Below are 17,902 nucleotides of genomic sequence, written 5' to 3'. Positions count from 1 at the left end.
AAACATCATCAGTCTAAATAATTATTACTATATGAAACCCCTGTCTTCAGTTTGGAATTATTTAAGACTTCCTCTGCGAATGAGATGCTCAAAAAGAAAAAGCTGAACACAGTTGAACAGAAAAATCTCAGCAGTTTTCATTTTAATCTGTTTTTCTTCCGTTTCAAAAAATATTCACTCTCCTATTTAAAACGTAAAACTGAAAACCTGACGTAAAAAAAAAAAAAAAATTACAGAATTGCTGCTAAGGCATTCATCAAGAACACTTAAGAACCTTCAACAGGCACTGTGAACCCCATGTCAATCATTATGCCAACAATGCTACACTCAGTATTGTAAAGAGGTGACAATGATCACGACCCCCACATGTAGTGCTAATACTACAAAAAGCACAGCTCAGATTACCTTATTTTGTTGAAATCAAAACAGACTTGCCTTCAGACTGCAGAGTCGAAAGACATAAGAGCTCAGAAAGTTACCACTGAACAAAGATTCTCTATTGTAAAACTGATTAAAGAAAAAAAGAAGTGCCATCAAGACAAAGAAAGATCCTGACTGTGCTCCTTCTCTGGCAAACTTTCAGTCGTTGTAATATCAACTTTTGGATTTTACTGTGTAGAATTGTGCTTAGCGATGCAGAAACAGACAAAAAGATGCTCCTGGAAGTAACCTTTAAGACACTTCAAACACGTGCATCAGGTCATAGCTGCAAGGTAGAAAAAATAAGCCTCTCTTCCACAATACCTACCCTCCCACAAACGGAAGCAGCCAGACAGAAGTGAGTGATACAGGACACTCAGCAGAAGTGCCTGATGTTTACACATACTGCCAGTTTCAGAAACATGCAACCTAAGCCCTCGAAACACACAAGCCGATAGACAATCGCTCATGGTTCCCTCTCAGGTAAAGTACTACTACAGCGACATTTAATCCTGGCTGGAATGGTCGACTTTTCCATAAATTGGAAAAAAGTCATAAAACAGGTTCGTTCTTGGTTTTAGTTTGGGTTCATTTATTTTCAAGCTCGCCAGGGTTGTACTTCCACGCTCGTAGCCCTAAAAAGGAGCTAGCTGGTGTCAGTGACGAACTAATGACCCTGCTTTAAAGAAACCAGTTTCCTTAGCTAAGGTGTATCAGTACCATCAATGAAACAGTTCCAATGAAAATGGACAGAAATAAGTGTGACATTGCAGTAAAGATCAAACAATCAGCCACAGGGTGCAGAGAGGATATGCCTAGCATTGCATTACTACAAGTCTTATTGTTAAGACAATAAAGGAAAAAAGAAAAACCAAGACAGACTTGATAAAGGGCTGATTGTCACTGATTAAGCTGTAGACTTTCAAAAGCCCTTAAAACACCAGGAGTCTCTTCTTGAAATAATGCTTTAGCGCTGGATTCGTTGGCACGTAATGAGATATTCTGGGAAGGCTTGTGTGTCGTTGAAGATGACGAACATGGTGGGCTTTGTAATGTCATCAGTCACGCTGTCGTATCTAAGGGGAATATCTCCGGTCTCTTTTAGCGGCGCCGTCTTCATCGAGTGGCAGCCTTTAGTGAAATCTCCAGTTAGAACCTTCGAAGCGAAAATAAACTTGTACCCATCTGCGTTCGGGGGCGAATACTGATCCTGGACAGACAGGGCGGAGTTGACGGCGAAATACACCCCCTGACCGTAAACTGTGGCTGTGTGGGAAAGAAAAGAAGAAGTAATTCAAACCTCTGATCTTCAGAAACAGACACACAAGATGAGACAAAGTCAGCGCATTGACATTTTTGAAATGTACCATTCTTTCCACAGAAGCTTCGGTTAAACCCATGAACACAGATCTCCTTCACGCTCGCCTCGCTCGTCCCGTGGTAAAGAGTCCGTTCCACCACCGGCTGAGTAGAGTGCTGCAGTACACTCGCCTTCTTCAGCTTGTACTGATTGTACAGCAGTCGGTTCATGAGTTTCTCCACCTGGAAGCGAGGGGTAAAAGAACAAGTTATTACAGAAACATCACGTTTATTTGCTGCCAGGGATTGTCCTCTCTTCACCTGTATGATTCGGATTTTGCTGTGGTACTCCTGTATGGTGCTGTAGAAATTTTTCACCACATCCTGGAATTCCTCAGATTCCTCGTCGATTTTGGTTGCATCGGGCAGGTTTAACAGCAGAGAATATTCCTCCTCTGTTATTAAAAGATTCAGATAGTATAATTTGTTTTATAAATCAGTCACCAAGGCCACTTAGCAACAAGTATAGAAAGCTGCAAGGACAAGCAGCTGGGTCAAACTTACAGCAGTATAGTACATAAAACAAATGATTATTAAAGTAATTCATCCTCAAAATACATATCAGTGTTTCTACATCTACATAAACTATTTAAATTACATTATATTCCATTATTCATGCTCCAAGCTTAATGGACCATAGCACATTAATTGTATTGGGACCCCAGCCATGAAGTGAAACATGGATGAACATGGACTCTTAAATATAGATCATCAAAGGCCTGTGTGAATCTCTGCACCTTTCAACATCACACTAACCTATTCCTAATAAAGCCCAGGAAGAGGAAGAGTCAGAGCTGGAATCTCTGACCCAAGAGCATGTTCCCCCCTCCGCTCGGTGTCATTGTAGACAGTGGCTAATGGACGGACCAGAGCATGCGTCAGCTGAAGGCCTTGAAACCCGTGGGCGTGTAAGGCTTCTACTTTGAAGAATCCTTGGATCCAAAAGTGACTACGCTCACGCCGATCGTATGCAACAAAGTTAAGTAATGATTTGTTGTTTGAGTATCCAGTATTCATTCATAAAAAGGTTGTAATAAGACAGGCATGGCTTGACGTTTCCACTGAGGCCTCCAGAAGCAGCCCCAATCTAAGTGGATTTCCCCCACGGTCTGGAAAAGAAGGCCGGGACCGCATCACATGCCTTCCTGAGTGCACATCCAGGTAGCAAGAGCTACTCCGCCGCACCGTGGACACTGGAGTTTCCACAACGTGCCTTTGGAATGGACAATTTCGCTTCCCAAAAACCAGCGCCCTTTGGAACACCTTCTTGAGCATGGTTTACGTAAGAGGTGGTGTTTGGGCAGAGAAAACTAGTTCAGGAGGAAATAATCTGAATAATGTTAATTCCATGACGTTTGCTTTTTGTTTGTGTTGAGAAAACTCAGCTACGTGCTAGCAGACTAGCTGCTCAGCTAATGATGTGTTCTGTGTTGTGTTTTAAAGTTAAGATCAACTTTATTTAAAGGGTGGTTTATAAATACAGATCGGCCATAACGCGCCTTCCACGCTTATGCAGTTTGGTCCTTTTATTGATGGTATTTTAACAAGGTACACGTGTAGCAAGCTATAAGTTTCCTGTTAGCTCTAACCACTAACGGCTAAGATAACACGTGACTCGTCGCCATGTTATGAATCCATTAAGAATCATTTATCCAGAAAGGTTGTTAGTTTCCAATTTAGGAAAATAATATTTCCCTAAATGTTATTTTACTAAATGTCATAGCTAATTAGACACCATTAAGACTTTTTCTAGAAAGGTTGTTGGTTCTTATTCAAAATAATATTTTTCCTTAAATATTACTTTAATATTTCCTTAAATATTACTGTACTTAATAAAGGCAGCAAATAAACAACAGTGAGATTTAGTCATCCAGTAGGTTGGTTTTATTCAGCAAATCATTCCTTAAAATATTATTGTATTAAAATAATGTTTTATATGATCTTGCATTATGAATGGTTATTTGAAAGTATAACAATAATCGTCTAAGTTGGTTCCAAGACTAACTTAACTTCATTTCCAGATTCCTCAATATAATCCTTGGTTCTCAAACATAAATAACATTGCATGGTAATGTTGCATCACTCTTTAGGTCATGATTTTTAACCATCTTTGATTCACTTGGTCATATTGCATAATGTTGGTCTTCTGAATGCTTTCATTTTGCTTTGTAGTTTAGTTGGATTGTTAGTAAAGAGTTTGTTGACTGAAATATGTTTGTCTTTAAGTTGACTTATTTTTGTTAATAAATTGGAAGTCAAATGATGAAACCAAATTTTAGTGATCTTTAGTAGACATCTATTGTTTCTTGAAGGCAAAGTCGTCTTTTTTTATGTATTCCTCTAAACATCACTCTAGAATTATTAAAAAGTGCCTGATGTATAACCAAAGCAATCTACTAGAAAACTGTTCAGAGTAGAGATGCACAGGAAATCTGTAGGGGATCAAATTTGGCTGTTTTCTCATCTTCAGCTGAAAAGTCCAATCTTTTTCCAGTCAGTAAACCCAACGTACTCAGAGCGGAAAGACTGCGCTGGCAACACTCTTCAGTGTGGACAGTGTTACAGAGTGTGGAAGACAATGTTTTCAATTTAACTGAGCTGTCTAAAAAAGAAATCAGGAGAAACACGTGTTAGAAGCAATTTAAAAGGAAATAGTATTCACTGCGATACGTCTAACACGTGTGTGCGGTGTATCCAGGCAGAGGGACAGCGAGACTGTCAGAAGAAACGAGGAGGGCAGAAAGTTCACAGCTTTCAAATTCTGTCTGATATGGACCATGCTGGATTTGGAAATGTTGGCATCTTTTGGTGAAGAATCCATATTCTCTTGGGATTACACACAGAGACAACATATTTAACAATGCTAGTCATGCTAACTCATCTAATCACCCAATATAAGATGCTAAAATGCCAATGCTAATCATTATCTTGGTTTTATATAGCAAATAATAAAGCCCTGTTTTTCAGTGTCTGCTCTCACACAGTGCTGTAAAGATGCATCTGCTCCGAATAGAAATAATTACGAAGAACATGACAAGAAGTAGAAATATTCTTGTTGAAACTGAATGTTATAAACCTTAAAAAGAAGTTGAAATTGACAGGTCAAAATCTGACAAAAACTGGTTAGTTTATCTCTAATTTAGAACCTTTAAGACATACCTCCTAAAATTAATCTACTCTAAGATTAAATAAATGCTCTTCATTATACAAATTAGGTGATTATGAAACAGAGGCAGGTCAATTTTCTTACTGTTCTCCTGACTCAAAGAAAATATGTACTTCTGATTTTGGTGTTGGTCTTAAATCAAGGTTTGTCTGTTTTACAGCTTAGCTGATGCCCTTAAAGTACCACACATTTACCTGGAACATCCTGGGTCACATCCCCCAACTCGAGCAGCTTCCTGGAGATTTTCACTGATTTCCCAGAAGCGATATTATATTCTTGCATCTTCTCAAAGTTGATAATGTAGGGCTGGTTGTCGAACAAGATATCGACTTTCTTAAGCTTCATTCTCCACGCGTTCTCAATGAAAACTATAGCATCACTAGAGTAAGCGTTGGTCTTTAAGGTGACTGGGTGATGATGCACCCACTGGACAGTCTTCAGGATTTCCTTTTCTGATACAGAGTTAGAGATATTCTCCAGCAGTAGCTTCACATCAGAAAGTGCTCCATTCACATAATCCTTAAACCCAGAAACAGCAATGATGGTTCCCTGAACTTGAATCTCCACTGCATGCTTCCGCTTGATCATCTCCAGACATTTCCTGTGGTAATCAGACATGTTGTTGATGCTTCTGTGCTCCACCTTCTCCTCAGCCTGTCTCTGGTTCACCTTCTTATTAAAAGCAATGTCCACCCGAATCAGGTCACAGCTATACCCTGCAAACACATAGAGCTGAAGGGTGTTGGCTGCCTTCAAGGCATCCTCGAAGGACAGGTCAACACCTCCCTTCTGCTGGGCAACCTGCTGGCTGATGTCTGAAGTACTAGAGGAGTGTTCCTCTTGAATCAGTTTCTTGGACAGCTCTAAGGCTTTTTTTAGCTGTTCCTCTTCGTCCTGCAGGGACCACTGGCTCGACTCCATGGAGTACTGTATGGCTAAAGAGAGTTGGGCCTCTTCCTCCAGGCTGCTGCTGGTGCCTAGAACTCCCTCAGACAGTAGGAGTGCCCCATTTGGTACCTTTTGATCAGCTAAGGGCTGGGTAGCTTGGAAGGCAGTCACATCAGAACCTGTATCCGTCATCGTGCCTGGTTCCTCAGCAGTGTACAAATCTAAATTATCCATGTCATCGAGCTGGTCTAATGTGGGCACCCCATCTTCCTGCCTTTTATCAACAGTAGAGACGATTCTTTTGGCCTCCTTTAAAATACCTGAAAGCAGGCAAACAGATTAAGTGACGCTGCAGTTACACAAATGAACATGTGAGAAAAGAAGATACTACCTGCTACGTTAGAATCTGTCTGCACGGAGTCAGCTTTCAGCTCAGATCCGTTCACAAAGCCTCTCTGGATGTTCTTCTGAGACAGCATCTGCCATGCGCTTTCAAAGATGTCCTGCAACAAACAGGGAAATATCAATAATTTACATTTTCATGTCCATTAGCAAAATAATAATAATATGAAATACTTGAAATTAAATCAGTCTACATCAATGGAATAATCTGACAATATATTTCTGATTATAAATCAGATCTGTTTGGAAATGATGGAGCTTTAAAAAAAAAAACACCTCAATAGAACTAAGCCAGAGTAGAAGCACCGCTGTTTTGGGTAAGTGCTGTTATTTCATAGAAAGTCTTGATTGTGATTTGTATGTTCTGTTCATCTAGTCAGTCAGAGGACGACAGACTGCTGAAGCTGCAGCATGTGTGCATGTTGTTATTCCATCTATGAGAGGCTTTAATTATTAAAGATCTCTGGATGATTCCAAACTTCTGAGTTAAAACTTGCTTTAGAGCTTAACTGCTTTAAAATTCTGCATAGCCGACGGTAATTCCTGTCAGAGCTCTCCATTTTTCCCTTTCTCTCCAAGAGTTGGGCCCGATACATTTCCACATAGTTTGGAGAAGCAGTCTTGGAGCATTCAAACAAACCTGAAATAAATGCTGTTTTGGGTCTGATATCACTGTTATACAGGTCCTTCTCAAAATATTAGCATATTGTGATAAAGTTCATTATTTTCCATAATGTCATGATGAAAATTTAACATTCATACAGGTCCTTCTCAAAAAATTAGCATATTGTGATAAAGTTAATTATTTTCTATAATGTAATGATGAAAATTTAACATTCATATATTTTAGATTCATTGCACACTAACTGAAATATTTCAGGTCTTTTATTGTCTTAATACGGATGATTTTGGCATACAGTTCATGAAAACCCAAAATTCCTATCTCACAAAATTAGCATATTTCATCCGACCAATAAAAGAAAAGTGTTTTTAATACAAAAAACGTCAACCTTCAAATAATCATGTACAGTTATGCACTCAATACTTGGTTGGGAATCCTTTTGCAGAAATGACTGCTTCAATGCGGCGTGGCATGGAGGCAATCAGCCTGTGGCACTGCTGAGGTCTTATGGAGGCCCAGGATGCTTCGATAGCGGCCTTTAGCTCATCCAGAGTGTTGGGTCTTGAGTCTCTCAACGTTCTCTTCACAATATCCCACAGATTCTCTATGGGGTTCAGGTCAGGAAAGTTGGCAGGCCAATTGAGCACAGTGATACCATGGTCAGTAAACCATTTACGAGTGGTTTTGGCACTGTGAGCAGGTGCCAGGTTGTGCTGAAAAATGAAATCTTCATCTCCATAAAGCTTTTCAGCAGATGGAAGCATAAAGTGCTCCAAAATCTCCTGATAGCTAGCTGCATTGACCCTGCCCTTGATAAAACACAGTGGACCAACACCAGCAGCTGACACGGCACCCCAGACCATCACTGACTGTGGGTACTTGACACTGGACTTCTGGCATTTTGGCATTTCCTTCTCCCCAGTCTGCCTCCAGACTCTGGCACCTTGATTTCCGAATGACATGCAGAATTTGCTTTCATCCGAAAAAAGTACTTTGGACCACTGAGCAACAGTCCAGTGCTGCTTCTCTGTAGCCCAGGTCTGGGGAATGCGGCACCTGTAGCCCATTTCCTGCACACGCCTGTGCACGGTGGCTCTGGATGTTTCTACTCCAGACTCAGTCCACTGCTTCCGCAGGTCCCCCAAGGTCTGGAATCGGCCCTTCTCCACAATCTTCCTCAGGGTCCGGTCACCTCTTCTCGTTGTGCAGCATTTTCTGCCACACTTTTTCCTTCCCACAGACTTCCCACTGAGGTACCTTGATACAGCACTCTGGGAACAGCCTATTCGTTCAGAAATTTCTTTCTGTGTCTTACCCTCTTGCTTGAGGGTATCAATAGTGGCCTTCTGGACAGCAGTCAGGTCGGCAGTCTTACCCATGATTGGGGTTTTGAGTGATGAACCAGGCTGGGAGTTTTAAAGGCCTCAGGAATCTTTTGCAGGTGTTTAGAGTTAACTCGTTGATTCAGATGATTAGGTTCATAGCTCATTTAGAGACCCTTTTAATAATATGCTAATTTTGTGAGATAGGAATTTTGGGTTTTCATGAGCTGTATGCCAAAATCATCCGTATTAAGACAATAAAAGACCTGAAATATTTCAGTTAGTGTGCAATGAATCTAAAATATATGAATGTTAAATTTTCATTCTGACATTATGGAAAATAATGAACTTTATCACAATATGCTAATTTTTTGAGAAGGACCTGTATATTTTAGATTCATTGCACACTAACTGAAATATTTCAGGTCTTTTATTGTCTTAATATGGATGATTTTGGCATACAGCTCATGAAAACCCAAAATTCCTATCTCACAAAATTAGCATATTTCATCCGACCAATAAAAGAAAAGTGTTTTTAATACAAAAAACGTCAACCTTCAAATAATCATGTACAGTTATGCACTCAATACTTGGTCGGGAATCCTTTGGCAGAAATGACTGCTTCAATGCGGCGTGGCATGGAGGCAATCAGCCTGTGGCACTGCTGAGGTCTTATGGAGGCCCAGGATGCTTCGATAGCGGTCTTTAGCTCATCCAGAGTGTTGGGTCTTGAGTCTCTCAACGTTCTCTTCACAATATCCCACAGATTCTCTATGGGGTTCAGGTCAGGAGAGTTGGCAGGCCAATTGAGCACAGTGATACCATGGTCAGTAAACCATTTACCAGTGGTTTTGGCACTGTGAGCAGGTGCCAGGCTGTGCTGAAAAATGAAATCTTCATCTCCATAAAGCTTTTCAGCAGATGGAAGCATGAAGTGCTCCAAAATCTCCTGATAGCTAGCTGCATTGACCCTGCCCTTGATAAAACACAGTGGACCAACACCAGCAGCTGACACGGCACCCCAGACCATCACTGACTGTGGGTACTTGACACTGGACTTCTGGCATTTTGGCATTTCCTTCTCCCCAGTCTTCCTCCAGACTCTGGCACCTTGATTTCCGAATGACATGCAGAATTTGCTTTCATCCGAAAAAAGTACTTTGGACCACTCAGCAACAGTCCAGTTCTGCTTCTCTGTAGCCCAGGTCAGGCGCTTCTGCTGCTGTTTCTGGTTCAAAAGTGGCTTGACCTGGGGAATGCGGCACCTGTAGCCCATTTCCTGCACACGCCTGTGCACGGTGGCTCTGGATGTTTCTACTCCAGACTCAGTCCACTGCTTCCGCAGGTCCCCCAAGGTCTGGAATTGGCCCTTCTCCACAATCTTCCTCAGGGTCCGGTCACCTCTTCTTGTTGTGCAGCGTTTTCTGCCACACTTTTTCCTTCCCACAGACTTCCCACTGAGGTGCCTTGATACAGCACTCAGGGAACAGCCTATTCATTCAGAAATTTCTTTCTGTGTCTTACCCTCTTGCTTGAGGGTGTCAATAGTGGCCTTCTGGACAGCAGTCAGGTTGGCAGTCTTACCCATGATTGGGGTTTTGAGTGATGAACCAGGCTGGGAGTTTTAAAGGCCTCAGGAATCTTTTGCAGGTGTTTAGAGTTAACTCGTTGATTCAGATGATTAGATTCATAGCTCGTTTAGAGACCCTTTTAATGATATGCTAATTTTGTGAGATAGGAATTTTGGGTTTTCATGAGCTGTATGCCAAAATCCTCCGTAATAAGACAATAAAAGACCTGAAATATTTCAGTTAGTGTGCAATGAATCTAAAATATATGAATGTTACATTTTCATCATGACATTATGGAAAATAATGAACTTTATCACAATATGCTAATATTTTGAGAAGGACCTGTATTTGCATTCTTAGCAGACATCTCTGTCCTCAGATCGCAGCAACAGTCCTGCAGGAGAAGGACCCACTTACCGTCAGGTGCCGTTACCTACATAAACGGGCCGACTTTCAGAACCCACAACAGAAAACCAGACTAAAAGCAACCTAGGTAGATAAAAAGGCTCAGGTAGCTTCATGATGCATAGTCTCCAGCCTCGATCCATGAACGATGCTTCCACAGTCAAACCGTGGTCTTACAAGATGGCTGCAAGAACATATCTACACTCATAGAAATTTGGCCAAAACAACACAAGCTCAACAGGCACAAAATCAACCTTCTTCCACAGCAAACTCAGCTCCCAAGCCTAAATCCCACAGAAAACCTGTAAGGTGAGCTGAAGAGAGAAGCCACGACTCTGGATTATCTGGGAGGAATATTCAGACTCTCTACCAGGGGTGCCAATAGGAGTGAATGGTACTGTAATAAATAAGCCAACTAACTGATTGCAAACAAGATTAAAAGAGGCAGCAGTTCTTGCTTACTTCCAGGTAGAAACGTCTTGTTAGCAGCACAACAGTTATTTACATTAAAATGTAGCACCCTCTCTTAATGCTTGCATAGAATTCAGTTTGGCCAAACTCAAACAAAGTGCTAGAAGTTGCCTCTAGCTTTGCACTTAGACACTTGGGATGGAGCCTTAAAGAGAGAACAGCTACAGATGGGAAAGTAAAAGAAAACACCAATTTTAGCTAACATGTGTGCTTAAACATTAAAGAATGGAACTCTATTTTTGGAAATTTGCATATGAAAATAATTTTAAAAAGTAAGATAAGCTTGGTCCAGGTTTTTTTTAACAAGACAAAACATTTAAATGGTTTTTCAAAAGATCACAACAAGTTTGGTACAAAAAAAGTCAATATTCATTTTAAATGAGACGAAGTGTCCAAACTTCTAACTCCTACTCTGGAGTGTGGTGGACTGAAAACACACGGAAAATAAACCGTTCTGAAGGTGAGACTCATTCAGAAAATCAGCCTCTTTTTTCTGTATTCTTTGCCTCAGGCTGCACTGACTGCGGGCTCATTCAAATGGACGGCAACCAGTAGAACCGGTCAGCCGAGGGGAAGCTTGGAGTTGCATAGCTTGAAAAGCACGAGATGTCAAATCTGTTGCTTTGTTACCATTACCTGGTGCAGTAAGGGCTCCCAGGGCATGTACTGCAGCCTGATGTACACCTGAAACTTTGTCTCCATCTCGTTCAGAATGCTCCTGCACTCCTTTTCATCTAAAAAGCGAGCCACTCCTGGGACATTTACTGTGATGGTTCTGGTGCAGATTGATGAGAGCACGCCTTGCAGCACCTCCTCTGCCATCTGGCATGAGACTGCTTGGCCATGGATCTATCAGATATGATAAAAACAGAAATGAACCATAAAAACGTATCAATTTGAAGACTTTGAATTAAATAATGAGAGACAGTTTTATCCCCTACGTACCTTTAACCCACAATGATCTTCAGCCTCCAGAGGAAAAATGGACACTTGGTCCATGTCAGCCAGCAGCTGATGAAAGTGAATTTGGATGTACTTCAGCATGCCCGGCTCCATAGAGAGGACCGACTCCCTTTCGATGGGTGTAGTCAGAAACTGCAGGATCGCAGCCTGCTTCTCCTTCTCCATGCCCTTCAGAGTTAAGACATCCATATTCCCTGCATGCTCTGAAATCTTTGCAGATGTGAAGCCCAGAGCCAGCAGGAACTGAGACCACTCTCTGCAGCACAGCAGGCTTTCTTGCTCTGACTCCAGAGGCATGCTGAATTGGCAAACTTGGGATTTTAAAAAGCCACTTGCCTGGTTGGCAGAGTTTTGGGTTAAGGCTGTTACAGACACAGTTGAATCGGACACGCTGTATAGAGCATGCAAACCCCTTTGAGTCATTGCTTGTAGCAGCTTGTTCTTCACATCTTTTCTTTCAAGGAATTCAGCCACCTCCATGCCGAAGGTAAAATGGGTCTGGACTATGCTCCCAATAAAGCTTGAAATTGTGTCTTTTATCTGTTCTAGTTCAAGTTTGTTAGGTCCTGCTATGTACACACCATCATGTTTAATTTGGATGCTAAAACCTGGATGGGCCTTCTGCACATCACGTTGAAAGTTGCTCCTTTGATACAAAGTGTGTTTTACTGGGTCTGTGATGGCAATGTGGGCCGATAGTGTTTCCATTTCCTCTGCTTGATCTTCCATGACTGCCTCCACCACCTTGCCTACCACCACACTAGCAGCAGGTGGCTCCGAGGCGGTCTGAGAGGACGACGGACTGCTGTTCGACCTCCCAGCTGGGGAGGACCGCTCTGCATCTACTGGGAGTGGACTGCTCTGCATTTCAATATTGTTCTGATCCTCTGAGGTCGTCTCTGTGTCATCTTCGCTCTTAGTTTCAGAGTCTTGTCTTGCAGGTTGAAGAAAGTCAAAGTAGGCCTTCACTACGAGTTCAGTATCGTTCACTTTGTGAGGGCGGTCCAGGACAGAGTCCACAGCTGTCAGAAACAGAACACATTCCACTGAACAATTTCATCAATACCCGTTCAGCCTTTTTACTTTCTGTCATGTGATGACCACAAGTATTAGCATACTTTAAAGAAAATTTATATGATAGACCAACATAAACCTGTGCATGACCATGAAGATGAAGGCAAAGGTTTTCAACATTTGTTACAAACGTAAAGTCGGAAAAGTGTGGAATGTGTTTGCATTTAGCCCCTTTTATTCTGATATTCCCCCCATGACACACAGTGGTGGCAGCATCATGCTGTGGGAATGCTTTTCTTCAGTACGAACATGGAAGCTGGTTGGGGTAGATGGGAAGATGGTGTTTAAAAAAACAGTTAAGGGGCTGCAAAATAATTGGGAATGAGGCGGAGGTTCACCTTCCAGCAGAGCAACCCCAAATATAAAGCCAGAACTATAACTGAACGGTTTAAATCAAAGCATATTCATGTGTTAGAGAAAAAGAGGGAAGAACTTTGACTAGGTCATTCTATGTCACAATCGTGCACTCCTTTGTGTTGGACTACCACATAAAACCCAGCACTGTCGGGGACTTCAAAAGGTCACTCAGTGCACAACTTACACTCGTAATATGCAAAGGACACCTTCGCGGTTCCCTCAGAGAGAATGCTGACCTCCTTCACCTTCTGGTTCCCGCCTCGCTCGCCCTCAAAGTACAATGTAAGCAGTTCTGGTGTGGTGCCCGGGTGCAGGTTTTCAACTAAAACCGAGTCAGTTTGCTCAATCTGTTCCAGAGTTACCTCTGACCCATCCAGTTTCCTCTTGGAGATTCTTGTGCTCAGAGTCTGGAAATCTAAACACAGAGGTAGATTTAGTAGGCTATGGAAAAATAAAAACATAACATGCTAGATTTTTAGCACAGCAATCTCTATGACAGTTGTGAGTTTGTAAACATGGTTTCTGTATACATCATCAATTAACCCTAAATGGGAGACAGAAACTTCTTCCAAATAGTTGCAAAAATGTACACTTATTTGACCTTTAGATAAGGGTCGCCTGAGATGAATGAGGAAGAAATTGCTTTCTGGTGACGGGATCAGAGTGTAATCCGTAATGTTCAAGTCCATCATGTTTTCCACGTAGAGCTCTATCATCTCTGTGCTGGTGTGGGGGCTGATTCCCCTCAGCAGAAGTCTGCATTGGTCCTTCGAGGGAGGCTTTCTTACACTCAGCTCTGAGTTATGCACTACATGATGCCGTTTCGACAGCACTCTGGCTGCAGCTGTCAACGGGATGGAAGCAGACACAAAAGAAATTAGCATACGGTGTGTCAGTGACACATATATACAAACTGAAGTGGTTCTAGACATATGAAGTGCTGATGTTTCTTATCTTATTAGAAGGTAAACACCCCTTTCTCTTTGCAAGGACAATAGCAAGCAGAGGCAGGGAAAAGGCAAAAGCAACAGTTGTACAAGTCTGACAATTAAAAAATAACCTCCTAAAAAATATTGTGTTCAAGCTGCCCTTTGCAATTGTGATATTGCTGCACAATACATATTGTGTATCTCTAATCAAGAGGATCCTGTATGTCTTCAGAGAAGTTGAGGCCAAGGCTTTGGAGAGGCTCCAATCCAGGTCTGTTTCTCTGGTAAAGTGGTCAAACACGCCATCATGTAAACACTGAAGCTGCCGCCAAATGTCTTCTTGATCTGAACAGTGAATGGATTATGCTGTGATGGTACATTCGTAGGTAAAAAATAAAATCAACCATGTTCACTAAATGCATCCCAAACCATGGCAGAGCCTCCCCTAGGCTTTACAAATACAGTAAACTGTTTCAATGTTGATTTATCATCCTTGAAGATCTGTTATGAAGCGACTGCAGAACAAAATCCTACCAGAAAAGGCCCTTCTAAAAAAGCTATCCCTTCACGGCACATTAAATTACACTGATGCTTTGCCTCTATAAAAAATAAGGAGTGGCTCAAGAATTTAGCACAATATTTTATGATTTCTCCTCCTTCTGCTGCTCCTAATGTCTTCACCTGCAGACAGATTGTTTTGCCTTATCCAGGAAATGTGAATAAATGACTACAGTCCGCAAAGCACACCAAAATAAATAAAGGAAATCACACACAGATCACTTTTCACTTGCCTTCTGCCTCTTCAAACACCAGCACAACACGGTTCTGCTTGATCTCCACAGATTCAAGTGGACCTCCTCCAGAGCGACGCTTATTCTCAAAATAAAGGGACAGCAGCTCCTCATCTACTCCTCCAGGAGGCTCCAACACCTCCACCGTCTTCTCCTCTGGGTGTTTAGCAGACATCCTAAAAGCAAAGGCAAAGAAAGCCTGCGATCAAATCTATCTGACATTATACCACAATCAGAGTTATACACCAATACACATGGGGCTATGCTGTAAACAAACAAAACAAACAGAAAAAACACACTTCATATTTAAGGTTCTTCATGACAGCTATAGATGCACTTTTACCAAACACCTTCATTCTGCAGAACCCCGTCAATGTTGTTTAAATCCAGTGTGCGGCAACAGGGAGACAATAGACAAGGACGGCTGGCCCTGGAGTTGTAGCAGTACTAACTTTAAAGCAAGATGAGGCCAGCATGAGGACCCATTCAGAGAGATCTGAATCACAAGGTAATGCTGTGATAAGGCGTCCTCGCCATAAACATAAAACTCTTTAATGGTACCAGGCCCGTACCGCAACTCCTCTTTGGTACTGTATTTACTACCAATTGCACAATCAGTAACTTTTGACATATAAACAACTATCTTGCTATTGATTCAAGCACATAATTAAATGTAATTATGATTTTACATGTTTTATGGATAGCGCTGCAAAATGAATCAAATTGAAATCATCACTAGAACTTCAACGTGTAGAAAATTGCAGGACGGACTTCCGTTGTCTTTCATGCCATCATCTGATGCTGATAAGGAAAATGTGGGTCAATCACAATCGATATCGGCAATGTCATGTTTTCCAAATATATAATATTGTGCAGCTATGATTAAAAGTTGAAAACAGTCCTCATATCTCTTGATAACAGTACTTGTCCTCTTTCTTTTTTAATATATTTATATATATATTTTATTAGGGGTGAACTGATTGCAGTTTTCTGGCCGATCACTGATCATTAAAAAGTCTGACCTGCCGATACCAATTTTTTAAATAACTGATAAGGTCAGTTGTTATAAGGTCACACTACACCTTCAATTTTATTTTATTGAAAAACACAGGAAACAATACAAACTTGTTTTAACTGCACATGAGGTAGTGCTGTCAAATATAAATGAAAAGTTTAGAACGTTTCAGTTCTTTTAGTCTTTCCTTTTTCAGATTTTAAAAACAAACAAAACCTGCACTATAGGTTAGACAAGTAGATAAGGTCGGTGAATAAAATCGGTTTCACATGTAAGTATCGGCCGATCACCGTTCTTTCAAAATGAAGGAAATCAGGCCGACCGGTACTCGACTATCACTTCTTCCCGCAGCCAGTAATAAATTCAGCCCGGGCCTGCACGCTGCTGGAGGTTCCTCAGCCTTACAGGAAGTCTCATCAGTTACATTGTTTCAGGACCAAAATGCCACACTTGTTTTCAACACTGTAACACGCCGCTAACAGCGCCGGTGTGACGCAGTTTTAATTTAATGTGTAGTTTACCCAAAGTCAATTAATCATGACTTAACGATGTCACGTTAACAGCTAGAAAGTGAAACCAGGAGCTGCCGTAGCTTCGTGTGTGTAGAAACTAGTTTGAAGCCACTATAAGTGGTACCGTGTTGCAATGTTTTCAAACTACGGCTACAATATAAGGAAACTACATTTTCAAAATGCAGATAAACGAGCATTTTGGAGAATTGCTTACCTGTACTAAAAGGAAGGCATTGGCTTTTATCTGACAGCGGTGCGCTTCCTTGTTTTGCTGCTTGTTGAACCCGGATGACGTCATCAGGTCGTCGCTGCGTGTTAAAGGGGCGCCGCCTGTTTCTGAACCGCGTCGCTCATTGGATGAGCCCAAAAACAAGTAGTGGCTTTTAGTTTGTTGAGACCAAACTAGCGCATTAACAAGTTATTCAGTATATGCATTCAGACTCACGACAAGATACGATATTAAACTAGAAATAAATCGGTTTTCAGGATGAACAAAATGGCAGAGGCCTGGGTTCCTATTGGCATAGAGGCTGACACCTAAAAGTTCAGCAAAGAAAATTGTAGATTTGAATGTAAAAATAAGCAAACATTTGGTGATAAATATAGTTAAATTATATGTTAGGATGGAATGGCAAGAGTAGTGAGATACAGAAGTCAAAGCTAAATGACATAATATTCAAAAGTAAGTGGGTGGATTTAGAAAGTGTCATAGACTAAAGAAAAGGATGAGATTTGGTCATAAAGAATAAAATAGAACGGTAAAAATTATTAACAATCATGCTACCGGATATTGTGATTACTGCAGACAGACGGAAACAGTAGAGCAGATATTCTTAGAGTGTAATAAATATTCACATGACAGAGTACCAGTCAGAAATCTTCATGAGAATCAGCTAGGGATAAGGGAATCACTTCCCTTCCTGGGATATACAGGTCCTTCTCAATATATTAGCATATTGTGATAAAGTTAATTATTTTCCATAATGTCATGATGAAAATTTAACATTCATATATTTTAGATTCATTGCACACTGACTGAAATATTTCAGGTCTTTTATTGTCTTAATATGGATGATTTTGGCATACAGCTCATGAAAACCCAAAATTCCTATCTCACAAAATTAGCATATCATTAAAAGGGTCTCTAAACGAGCTATGAACCTAATCATCTGAATCAACGAATTAACTCTAAACACCTGCAAAAGATTCCTGAGGCCTTTAAACCTCCCAGCCTGGTTCATCACTCAAAACCCCAATCATGGGTAAGACTGCCGACCTGACTGCTGTCCAGAAGGCCACTATTGACACCCTCAAGCAAGAGGGTAAGACACAGAAAGAAATTTCTGAATGAATAGGCTGTTCCCAGAGTGCTGTATCAAGGCACCTCAGTGGGAAGTCTGTGGGAAGGAAAAAGTGTGGCAGAAAACGCTGCACAACGAGAAGAGGTGACCGGACGCTGAGGAAGATTGTGGAGAAGGGCCGATTCCAGACCTTGGGGGACCTGCGGAAGCAGTGGACTGAGTCTGGAGTAGAAACATCCAGAACCACCGTGCACAGGCGTGTACAGGAAATGGGCTACAGGTGCCGCATTCCCCAGACCTGGGCTACAGAGAAGCAGCACTGGACTGTTGCTCA

General features: G+C 41.4%; 1 protein-coding gene across 1 annotated transcript; it reads right to left on the bottom strand.

Annotated features, from left to right (window-relative positions):
• Positions 1-112: 112 nt before the first annotated feature.
• parp10 (poly(ADP-ribose) polymerase family member 10) lies at positions 113-16,615 on the bottom strand. The gene is made up of 11 exons (XM_047383307.1): positions 16,482-16,615; positions 14,741-14,916; positions 13,622-13,864; positions 13,205-13,435; positions 11,572-12,611; positions 11,263-11,475; positions 6,225-6,336; positions 5,140-6,153; positions 2,041-2,174; positions 1,788-1,962; positions 113-1,686 (listed from the first exon to the last, which is right to left on the bottom strand). The coding sequence occupies exons 2-11, from the start codon at positions 14,913-14,915 to the stop codon at positions 1,388-1,390; spliced, it is 3,636 nt and encodes a 1,211-aa protein (XP_047239263.1). The 5' UTR covers position 14,916; positions 16,482-16,615; the 3' UTR covers positions 113-1,387.
• Positions 16,616-17,902: the final 1,287 nt, after the last annotated feature.

Source organism: Girardinichthys multiradiatus, chromosome 13 (genome assembly GCF_021462225.1).
Source record: "Girardinichthys multiradiatus isolate DD_20200921_A chromosome 13, DD_fGirMul_XY1, whole genome shotgun sequence".
Classification (NCBI taxonomy): Eukaryota; Metazoa; Chordata; class Actinopteri; order Cyprinodontiformes; family Goodeidae; genus Girardinichthys; species Girardinichthys multiradiatus.
Note: the sequence above shows the minus strand (reverse complement) of the source record. Positions and strands in the feature narration are given on the sequence as shown.

What these genes read in the sequence shown, in the direction of transcription:
- parp10 (XM_047383307.1), bottom strand. Translation starts at nt 14,915, where the DNA reads ATGTCTGCTAAACACCCAGAGGAGAAGACGGTGGAGGTGTTGGAGCCT. An exon ending in GGGAGCCCTTACTGCACCAG is followed by an intron (nt 6,337 to 11,262) that starts GTAATGGTAACA and finishes TGTTTGTTGCAG; the next exon opens with GACATCTTTGAAAGCGCATG. An exon ending in AAGCTTCTGTGGAAAGAATG is followed by an intron (nt 1,687 to 1,787) that starts GTACATTTCAAA and finishes TTTCCCACACAG; the next exon opens with CCACAGTTTACGGTCAGGGG.